Genomic DNA, 12,019 nt, shown 5'->3' with positions numbered 1-12,019 from the left:
TAGGTGTAATGTACAAATTAAAATCTCTGGCATGTATTGGAAACATGATTTCAACATATCAGTTCAGAAAACTCGAGGTAATCCAGTGCTCTTTGAACTTGATACTACACCCGAAATTGATTTTAAGCTCATGTTTTGTCATCCAGATTTATAACATTAAATGAGGCATAACATAACAGAAAATGTCATGACTCCCAAATACTGGTAAGCATTTGTATAATATACATGGTACAGCAAAATAAGATTAATACGAGTGAGCGAAACAAAACACTTTCCAACTTCATTTTATAATCAGGTGCAATATAACCACGCATTTGCTGAACAGCATCATTTGCTATGTGGATAGCGAAATAAAACACAAATTTCGGCATTACTCGAGAATGAATCAAGCAAATGCAAACAAATTAGGCATCTGGAGGTTTTAAGGTGCAATAAATATTTCAATGGTGGTTAGATATTCCTCCCCCTTCTCTTAGGCGAGGCTGCCATACAAACGAAAAACAAATTTCTGCATAACTCTAAAACTAATCAAGTAAATGCAGCCAAATTTGGCATGTGAAGATTTTAGGGGACACAAAACGTTTCTATGGTGAATGGACACTCCTCTCCACTCTCTAAGGGGGAAAGAGGGGAGGAGTCTCTCTTTATTCTACCATATTTTCTGTATCAAATATTTATTCCATGTAACGGAGAAACATGTTATTTGCAAGTGGTTGAAAAATCTTGAACGAGAATTGTGTCTGAAAATATTCTGATATTATATAGATGAGTTTTGGTAGAAGTACTAGGAATTTTTTAGTGAAAGGTAAATTCAACGGGTTCGATTAAAAGATCAAACAATGAACAGTTCTGCGATTGCACTCATGAACTTGCGCTTAGTAAGAAAACGAGAATGTTTGAAGGTATTGATAACGAAAAACAAATTTTGGGCGAGACGAAGTTTGCCGAGTCACTAATGCAGAATGCAATGTTGAGCTTGGACTTACCAGTACTCGGGACATAACCAGTCTCTGACTTTAAGGCTTTAAGTGCTGGAGTTTCTTACCTTTGCAGATGATGCCACGCTTGGTGAAGATTTCCCGATTGCTGATCTCGTAGCATAAGGCACATTTGGGGTTGTGACCTTGCGAAGACTTTCATCTGACAAATAGCTGGAAGGGTCGCTAACGACTTTCAGCAGCTCCATTATTCTTTTCTCTTCTTCGAGTTCAAATAAGTTTATCCTCTCAGGGTGAATTATTACCAGTCTGGCTACTTGTTCTTATAGGGGATGCATTCTGAGCTGGGGCATTAAAATCTTGAGACTCCAAGACAGGCGCATAAGAAGGTACCTCCGTTCAGGCGGTCTCCTTGCTTTCGCAAAAGAAACTTTGCCTTGGTCATATTGAGTTCCTCAAAGAAAACAGGACAATTTCTGCATCTGTTATAGCATCTAAAATTCTCACAGAACATGTGGAAGGAAGTGGAAGTTAGTATTAAGAGGTTGTTGTTTGTCATTCTCTCTGGGGCAAACATAAAAAATGTTTGTTGACAGAATTTGAAAGAACAAATTTCACTCTATATAATACGTGATTTGTTATTTTTTGTGTTTGAGTAAATTAAAATTGAAATCATGAGTTTTTAGGTTAAAAAAAACATCAATAACTTTAAGTAGGATTAATATATTGACAAATTCTGCATCGCAAAACGTTGGTATTGAAAAGCTCTAAAAGTCGTACGAAGGCAGTTTTGATGTAGAATTTGAAATATAAAAGTTAAAGCAACAAAAATCGTTTTTTCATGGTTACCCTAATGCAACTTAGATAGAAAGCGCAAAAAATAACTTTCTACTAGATATTTGTTCTTGAGACAAAATCTTAGACTAGATATTTGTTCTATCTTTTCTTATAATCGATTTAGGCGCGTTTTTTCTAAGTTGCATTAGGGTAAACGGGTTTTTTTTTCAATTCTACATCAAAACTGCCTTCGTACGACTCTTAGAGCTTTTCAATACCAACGTTTTGCGATGCAGAATTTGTCAATATATTAATCCTATTTAAATTTATTGATGTTTTTTTAACCTACAAACTCATTATTTCAATTTTAATTTACTCAAACACAAAAAATAACATAGTTTTAAAACCACGTATTATTTAGAGTGAAATTTTTGACGTAGGACTACGTCTTTCATTTCTATACCGGGGTGTAAAATCAAAGTTTCGAAAACGAAAGCGTTACGCCGGAGACCGAGATTTTGAGCGTTAATAGCTCCTAAACAACTGAACGAAATGGTATGATAAACACTTCATTCGAAAGATAAAATGTCTACGCGTTCTATACTTGTTACTTTCTGATCCAAAAACTTGTTTCAATAGTCTTAAAATTGCTTTCAAAACAGGCTATTGAAATCACCAATCGGTATATAAGCGAGCGCCGCTCGGAAATCCACTCAGTTCTAATTGAACAGCGATTGGAGCATGTTGTCGCTGTTGTGGTGAAGCTCTTCATTTATCATGAAAGCGCGGATGAACGGTGTCACCAAGAGCCTGTTTGAACACCCTAGGCCAGAAGGGAATCCATCAAGAGGAGAGTGATGCCACAAACGGTTCCCCGGGAAGACATCGCTACACACACATACACGCGCGGAATTCTTTCCGTTTGGATGCCATTCAGCATCGAGAAAGTTCCGGAAAGATCTAATCATTTCTGGAAAATAATCTACCAGTTCCTCTGGGAATTTAAAAAATACATTCATGTGAGAGAGTTTATTTGAATGTTTTCTATCCATGTAACACTGTGACCAAATATGTTTCAATCAAGTACTATTAACAGATGGTTATCGAGTTAGTATTAACCCCTGGTGGGCTTCCAGTATCGAGGAAAATGTGGAAATGTCTAATCGTTACTGAAAAAAAACTGCCAGTTCCTCTGGGAATTTAAAAATACATTCATGTGAAAGAGTTTATTTGAATGTTTTCTATCCATGTAACACTGTGACCAAATACATTTGGTTTTGTGGTTTTTCAATCAATCGCAATTAACAGGATAGCTTCTGAAGATTATTCTTCCCCATCAGTAGGATATTTCCGTATCCAATATTGTATGCGCCCGCAATCGATTATTGCTCAGTCGCCGAAAGTTCCGAGCTCAGAGAGTTCATTCCCCTCTAGTTTGCCTTCCAAATTGCCATCGTAAACCACACCTTCTCTCGATTCAATCACACACAAAAAGCATACTTAAGCGATATTCTGGTGGTGAGACACATTCATTTTTCGTGAGGACATCGACAAGACAACATCGTTGCCTAACGTGCTGGAGGAGGTGGATGGCGAAGGATCGACACATACACGCGCAGAATTCTTTCCGTTTGGATGCCATTCAGCATCGAGAAAGTTCCGGAAAGATCTAATCATTGCTGGAAAATAATCTGCCAGTTCCTCTGGGAATTTAAAAAAAACATTCATGTGAAAGAGTTTATTTGAATGTCTATCCATGTAACACTGTGACCAAATATGTTTCAATCAAGTGCTATTAACAGGTGGTTATCGAATTAGCATTAACCACTGGTGGGCTTCCAGTATCGAGGAAAATGTGGAAATATCTAATCGTTGCTGGAAAATAATCTGCCAGTTCCCCTTGGAATTGAAAATTACATTCAAGCGAAAGAGTTTATTTTAATGTTTTCTATCCATAAAATATCCATATAATACATTTGGGTTTGTGATTTGTCAATCAAGTACAGTTAGCAGGTTAGCTTCTGAAGATTATTCTTCAGAACAAGGTTTTTCGTATCCTATATTGGATGCATAAAACCTTGTGCCTCCAACGTAACGCTCTCGTTTTCGAAGTCCCCCAAATATTCATTTATTCATTCATTCAGAATGGATTTAGATTCAACTTCAAACAAATGATCTCTAAATCAACGATAGTCCTACGTCACCCTTGCGGTTATACCATAGATATAACCCACTTCCTGTTTTTTTTCAAATTCCGTCAACAAAATTTTTTTATGTTTGCCCCAGAAACAATGACAAACAATTGAAAAGAGCGTGTTTTTGGGAAAAAATATCAATAACTTTGAGCGAAGTTGAGGTATTGACAAGTTTTGTATCGAAAAATGTTTGTATTAGTAAGTTCTAAAAGTCTTCTGAAGACAGTTTATATGTAGAATTTGACATATAAAAGTAAGAGCAAAAAACAGTTTTTTTCATGGTGACATTAACGTAACATAGAAAAAAGGCGCTATATCGGTTATTTCAAGAAATATAAAAAAACTTCGTTCTACAACGATGTCTCAAATAACTAGGACTACAACATTGTCGAACTATGTTTACCTCTATCTATATAGATAAGAAAGTTGCATTTTTTATTTCATCGACAATTCGACATCGACATCGACCCCTATTTTTGATAACATAAAAATGAGCGCTCTATTGTACAAGGTTTTCCAACTTAAAGTCCGAATGTAAATTGAAATAAAACACACTTAGAATTCGAATTTCGATGAAACTTTTATTTCAAATTAAAGTTTGGTTTATGCCATTATGTGTGCAATACAACATCATTCAAATGTCCACCTAGGGCTTCCTCGCACACCTTGATCCGTAACAGGTAATTTTCGATTACTTTTCGGCACATATGAGGCGGTATCTCGGTCATAACTTCACGAATGTTGTCTTTCAAATGTTCAAGAGTTTGCGGAGAGTTGGCATAGATACGGTCTTTCGCATAACCCCACAAAAAAGTCTAGCGGGTTCAAATCGCATGATCTGGACGGCCAATTGGCATCACCAAAACGCAAAATTATGCGTCCCTCAAATTTCGTTCGCAATATGGCAATATGGTTCGGTCGTGTTGTGTGGCACGTGGCCCGTCCTGGTGAAACCACATGTCATCCGTATCCATATCTTCAATTAGTGGCAAAAAAAAATCGGTTAACATGCGGCCATAGCGCTCACCATTCACAGTTACCGTCTCGTCGTCCTCATTTTCAAAGAAATACGGCCCGATGACTCCACCAGACCATAATGCGCACCAAACAGTGACTTTTGGCGAATGCAATGGCCTCTCAACAATCACGTGTGGATTTTCTGAGCCCCATATACGGAAATTTTGGGTGTTCACATAGCCACCGAGCTCGAAATGTACCTCATCGCTGATGCGAAAATTCAGCATTTTGCTGCTGTTGTTCGTTCACCCAATCGACGTATGCCCGACGCATTCCATGGTCACCACGCTCTAATGTTTGTACCAGTTGGACTTTATATGGATGTAGGTGCAAGTCCAAATGCAAAATTTGCCACAATGATGTGTTTGACAAGCCCAATTGCTGAGCACGCCGTGGAATCGAAACATTCGGGTCATCCTCCACACCGGCAGCAACAGCAGCAATATTTTCGGCCGAACGCACATTACGATGATGCACAGGTCTCACAATATCCGCTACGGATCCAGTTTGTTCGAATTTACGCACTACATTAGCGATTGTGTGCTCTGTAGGCCGTCCATGACGACCAAAATCCGTCCGTAATGCTCGAAAAACATTTGCCGGTTTTTCATCATTTTTATAGTATAATTTAACAAAATTAACACGTTGTGCGATGCTAAAACGATCCATATTGTAAAATGGCAGACATTCAACTAATGATATGACGCTTTGGTTGACAGCTATGTCAAACGGTTGTCAGCGCAGGGCTGTATACTTTCGGAAGCCCGAAATGGAAAACCCTGTATGTAACAACTTTGTCGAAGACAGTTTTTGTCTAGAGAATAACTGTCGAGCTTTAAATGCTAATTTCCACTTAAATACATCTCCTGGACCATTGTGCAGTGTTGCCACACGTACAGATTTATCTGGAAAGGTACAGATTTTTTCGTGATTTTTGGTACAGATTCTGTACGGTACAGGGTACAGATTTTCGTCAAAAAGTACAGATTGGTACTGATTTTTTCCGCGTGTGAAATTTCTTACATTTGAGCAAAGTTCCATTAAGGTACATGAAGACTTTAACGCTGCGGTATCGCTTAGTGCTATTGATCATAAATGCATTTACGATGCAATAATTGATCAGTTTCAGAAGAGGATCGTCTGAAAGTATTCGCGTCGGGCATCGGACGGTGCGCCCTTGATGATGGGGGTTTCGAACTCCGTAAGGCTTCGTGCACAAATTACGTAACGCGATAAGGGGGGGGTAGGTCGAGGTTGCGTTACTTTCTGTGTATTAGAGATAAGAAATTGCGTTACGTAGGGGGGAGGGGGTCCAGAATCCGGATTTTTAGCGTTACATAATTTGTGCACGACGCCTAATGTGCTTGATAAAAATCGATTGCCCAGAGCATTTGTTGTTGAGCATTTATTGAGGGACATATATAGGGAAAGGGTGGTAAAGAGTGAAAGTTGATTTTTTATATAGCTATCTTACCACGAATCGATAGTCTAGGTGTTTTTTCTGTGATAAAACACTCACGTTACGAAAAATATAAAAAAAATTACTTGTTAGCAATGAGAACCTTACTTTCAGCAGATGAAAATTTACATCTAACTGTTATTTGCAGATCACTTTAATGTTTTTATTCGCAACTTTGGCCTATGTTTTAACCCCTGATCAACAGATTGAATCATTTATTCCAGGCTGAAAACCCTGAACTCACGATGCTACATGAAGACATGAAATATTTTTATTGGATCATTCTCACTAATATCTGCCAGGAATCTTATCTTGTTTCAATATCCAATTCTATAAAATTTGAAGATCATTTGAAAAGCGGCCAGATATTTTAGGTTGAAGCCTGTAAACGTTACAGGGTTCCTGGGAATAATCGCATAATATTTATTCAAATTTATTTATTCAACTGAATTCCGTACCCTGAATATAAAATTACTCCGTAAGGAAATCACAGTTTCAGAAATCTGTGGACAAAAATTGGATATCTAAAAAGAATTAACGACTTGCTCGCATTTTCGGCGCTTTGATGCTCTGTTTCTAACGTTCTCACTATGCCTCACTCCGATTTTTTCTTGAACATAATCAGTACAAAAATAAGCTAAGAAATCGGCTCTGCAACCATACGATGAACGTTATTTTAAGATCGAAAGATTTGATTAAACATCGTGGCGGCAGCTCGAAAATTTTAATAAATGATAGTATGCAATCTAGATTCAGAAAAACTATATATAAGCACCATCAAAAACACGAATGACTTGCAAAAGTAAATGTAGTATTTGTAGTAAATGAATGAGTAGTTTATCATGCTAATAAAATAGATTTTTCACTATATCGAATATTTTTGGAACAAAAAGTACAGATGAGAAAGATTTTTAACCCCTCTGGTACAGATGAAAATGTGACAACACTGGTCACAGCGTTGCCCTCCAACTTTTTAGTAATTCTATTGACTGTAAAGTCTTGTTGATATTTTGGTTTTCCCTCCAAGACCCGTCACATCATGACAGAAAACCACCCTCTTGAACGTATTGAGGTCAGAGTGGAACGAATATTTGACCCACGTATTCCCGATTAATTTACCAATCTTCTGCTTATTTTCGATTGGACACTTCAACAATGTATTTTCCACTTTTACTGGTCCAGCCTTTAACGATGTACTCGGGCCAATGGCTTGTTAATAATTTAGAGGTTCCTAGAGAGATCCCATCTTCATTGGCATCTTGAGCCAGCAAGAGACAGCTATAATTTGATCCCTACCCATCAAGGAAAAGGAAAGAATGTCATTGGTATAGTTTTGAACCTTCAAAACCGCTCAGGATAACATGGTTCACTCTCTCTGTGCCCTGCAGTTTTACAGTAAGGGCTAACATATTGTGAGGGTGTCCTGGTTTTTTCATATAGGCGAGGAACGCTCTACCAGCTTTATCTGGGAAAGGTTAACCCAGACGTCGAGTGGGGGCTCTCACACACTAAAACCAAGTCCCCTACTCGTTGCTTCATTCCCCCTGGGACCACATCTAGGCGACTACTTCAGGGGGCGGCTATGTTCATGCACTTCACGAGTCTTCAACGCTGACTAGCGTTGATCCATCCCTTTTTCTCTATATTCATTTTTCACCATTCGTTGTTCTCCACTGCGCTTATGTATATTTAACAGGCATCCATTTTCCCGTCGAGACGTTAACCGATTAGGAATTGCCCTCCATCATGATGCGCACTCCGTCACAGCTGCTCTCGTGGGGTATGCACCGGTTTGATGAAGACTTCCTCGCTCCTTCGAAACGTACGCAGGGTTCCTCCATCCAGACCACGATCAAGCATTCCCATGCGGGCATTTCACAGTTCTTCGCGGCAGTATCCGTTTACCTGTCGAAACGTGCACCGATTAGAAAGCCTGGTACCTCCCATGTACCGTCCACGGCTTCGTATTTAAGCCATCTCTCCTCCATTCATATCTGGTCACGGTCTTAGTTCAACATAGATTAAGTGACAATTCGCATACATCCTGATCTCTCTGGGAATGCACCCAGCTGACACCTACGTAGGAGCTACGGGGCAGAGTGATGCATAGAGCATCCTGAAACTCAAGATTTCAACCAAAATATTGCTCACATGACTCCTGTTGAATCTCTCTCAGCTAACCAAAATTCTTCCGAATTATCCCGATTGTTGCTATAATTTCTGATATTGACGCACTTTCTGAAGTTCTTCATATGGATCCGACAGTACGACCACGTTGGAACGACCTAATATTTATGGCAAACAACTCCCCGTAAGATTGTTCGCGTGGTGCCATTTGCTGGAAAACATCGCATGCGTACACATCCTGATGTTTGTGAAAAAATATGCTCACGCATTTGCCAATGAACAAGATTTACTACCAAACATCCGCACACACACACACACACACACACACAAAACCCAAAAGCGCGTGTATTAACGATTGCGGAAAAAAGGTGCGAAACCGCAACCAGTTGAGAGAGGTCTGTCATCAATAAATTATCGGGGCTATAATGATACTAAACCGTGGGATAAAACGCCACCGCGAGGGCCGAGTGGTATATCCCTTCATCGCCGCGTATCATACACCACAGCAGGACGACAGCGGGCCGAGTTTTCCCTATCAATATTCAGCGAATGTATATTATGGTGAGGATTGAGTCGCGAATCTGTTTTTGCATTATTCACAGTTTGGTTTAAAATTTATGGTAAAAATTCGTTACGTTCGAGAGAGCGAACACGAAAAGGACTGCAGATGGAATAATTTTCCTCCTGAATGGGACAGCTCTTTATTACCGCTCGGGGATTCACTTATGTCATTATTTGAAAATGATTCCTCTCTAACGATTCGATGATAGCACATTTGAAGTCCCATTTATTGATAGTGTTCGATTTGAATTACAAAATTCTACTTAAAAACTAGCTTATTGCTAAAACTCTATTCTATCTATTTACATTTCGTACACATAATGTACAACTAGAAGCGTGGGTTTTTTCTCTTAATCTAACGGTAAGTTTTTTCCGAACGGAGGCTCTGGATTGGTGCTCAGATAGAACCTTCCTCGCAGGCTCCGATCGGTGTGCATACCCATGAACACATCCTTGGCCATAGTGCAATTACTGTCACCTCCGTTGTCGTCACTATTCTCGCACCGATCGCACAGGAAACCTTTCGGCCGTACCAGAGATTCAGCAAAGTATTGCCACGCCCGGGCATGACTGCAGCCGATAATGACACCGAGCCACCGGTTTTTCGACAGCTCCTGCTGAGCACATCCCGGCTGCAGTGGCGTTCCCCCGTTCGGATAGAAGTCAACGTGTCCCAGCGGCCACGGGTAGCCCAGCAGTCCCCCGTCGGTGTGGATAACGTCCACAAATTCCGCATCGCCTGGACTAAGCCGCTGGGAGGCTCGCTCGAATACGTACAGCGGGAAGGCCGGGTCCAGACCTGAGTGGATGGAATAAAAGATGTCTGTTACTTGTGGGATTAACTTAAAGATACAGCAAGCAGAGCAAAACATTGAAGTTCTTCATCAAAAAAAGTTACACAAAAATATAATCTCATTGCTGGGAAAACATATGTACCACAATCCAAGCGCGAGAAATGGAATAATAGCGGCCAAAAAAACAACTGAACAACTAAACTTTTCAACTAATTTGTTTTACGCCACTCGATAAATATTTCAGCCATAAATCACTTTTTGAATTTTATCGACCAAGAGCGTGCTTTTGTGCAAAGCAAGCAAGCAAAAAAGCATAAAACTTTCCTGCCTTACAATATGATTTTTTTTCATTTCATTTTTCCCGTTTCCAACTTGGCCGGGCCTGATCCCACAATCCGATAGCCATAAGGAAGACTCCGCCGCCGATGGGCGGAAAAGTGACCGCCGACGACGGAAAGAGAGCACGAAAACAAAATGCACACGAACTATCAAATTATTTTTGAGTTATTGCCGCATTTTCCACGCTGAGGCCCAGCGCCAAGTCATCGCTCTATCCCGACCTTGGCTCTGGTCACAGCGAAGCCATGGGTTTTTCGCTGTTTGGCCGGTGACTGTCCTTCAACTTTTTTTCAGCGAAGCTGCTTGTGCGACAGAATTGCAATGTCCCAAGAAAAAAAGGATCAAAGGATTGTTCGAATGGACGTCATTGTTTGATTTGGAGGAAAACTTTAAGTAGGATATTCGTTCGATTCGGTTTTGTGCATCAAAATATTTTCTGTCGGAATAGTATCTTCACTTCACATTGGAGTATTGTTCGGAATTTTTGTCGTCGAAGGAATGAATTCATTATTGGTTGTCAGTCACTTCTGTTTGAACAAAATGGCTAAATGTAAATACCGGTAGTAGTCATAAATTCTACAATTTTTCTGAAGACAAAACTCAACTATCTCGCAAGCACAAAAAGATGGTTTTTCTATGTAAGAATTTAAGTGAAAACGTTTAATTATTTGGATCAATATTCTGAACAACTTCTCTGAAGACACCCAACCTCTAAAATGTCAGGTTAAACAAGAAAAGATTTTTGACCGTATTTTTTTTCAGAACGGCCCCACTGTGCGGCTCTGGGGCTCCAAAAAACCTTTCTCAAAGCCGAGAGTTTTTGATCGTTGATTTTCTAACAGGGTTTAGTTGAGCATATGCTTAAAGCCTCTATAAAAGAAACAAGCAATAGTTTATATGTAAAGTGCAAAGCTTTTACAGAAGATAATTATCATAAATTTCATTTTGCAAATAACATTAATTCTTCTGCCAGTGAACATCATTCAGGAAAATGAAAATGGACATGTCCTGATTGTGAGATACCTTTGGGGCGTTCTGATTTATTTTTGATTTATTTTCTTGTTTTGAGACTGAAATTTTGGTGAGCACATAAAAAGTAGCAACTGGGTCTTCCATGAGATCTTTCTACTATTTTCATTCAGAGTTTTCGTTTTACTCGCCACGGTGTTGTTTTTATGTTTTGTCTCGATATTCTAAGTTGATTTTGTCTGAACGGAAGTGCCATTTTACCGACGAATTGCACAAGAAGTACCCCTGTCTCACAGATCGAACTAGCCCTTGACTTAACTTTTATGCCAAATGTTCGAAAAATCGAACAGCAACTTCGCTAATTTTTCATGACTTTAGGAAGCAACCATATGGTAAGATTTTGGCATCAAATGATAGCTTAGTCTATTAGCTACCACATTCTATCAATTTCATTCAAATTTGTATCCCTTTATTGGGCAAAAAAAAACGACAACTATGTGCAGAAAGTACATAACCTCACAAAATCTAACAAAAAACAAAACCTTACAGAATTTTGAAATATGTGAACTTTTCTACAATATTACTGTGATAAAAGATCACACATTGTGATGTAGGAAAAAAACCATTGGATTGAACCTCCTATAGAAACAAAAATGTTGGTTTGTTTTGCGCTTTTTTGATTTTTTGTCATTTTCCGGAAAACGGAAAAAAATAATTCTTGAAGATTGGGGTTTCTGTAATGCCAATAATCAAAATTACACCAATCCCATTTATTCCGCGCGGCGAATGAGATGAGATGGCTCAAGTCACTGCATTCCCGCAGGCGAAGGGCGCGACTATTGT

At 39.2% G+C, this 12,019-nt stretch overlaps 2 protein-coding genes across 9 annotated transcripts in view; one reads left to right on the top strand and one right to left on the bottom strand.

The window, feature by feature from the left end:
- LOC129764540 (ensconsin) overlaps window positions 1-12,019 on the top strand; it is a 246,086-nt gene that overhangs the window by 52,126 nt on the left and 181,941 nt on the right. The gene's annotated exons all lie outside the window — the stretch shown is intronic.
- The window catches only part of LOC129764541 (phospholipase A1), a 101,610-nt gene continuing 98,892 nt past the window's right edge, over window positions 9,302-12,019 (bottom strand). For all 5 annotated transcript variants that reach the window (XM_055763736.1, XM_055763735.1, XM_055763738.1 and 2 more), the window contains one exon: window positions 9,302-9,873. In XM_055763736.1, coding sequence (XP_055619711.1) covers window positions 9,425-9,873 — 449 coding nt within the window. In that variant the 3' untranslated portion in view covers window positions 9,302-9,424. The remainder of the gene's footprint in view (window positions 9,874-12,019) is intronic.

Source organism: Toxorhynchites rutilus, chromosome 2 (assembly GCF_029784135.1).
Source record: "Toxorhynchites rutilus septentrionalis strain SRP chromosome 2, ASM2978413v1, whole genome shotgun sequence".
Lineage (NCBI taxonomy): Eukaryota > Metazoa > Arthropoda > Insecta > Diptera > Culicidae > Toxorhynchites > Toxorhynchites rutilus.
This window is presented reverse-complemented; position numbering and strand designations above follow the sequence as displayed.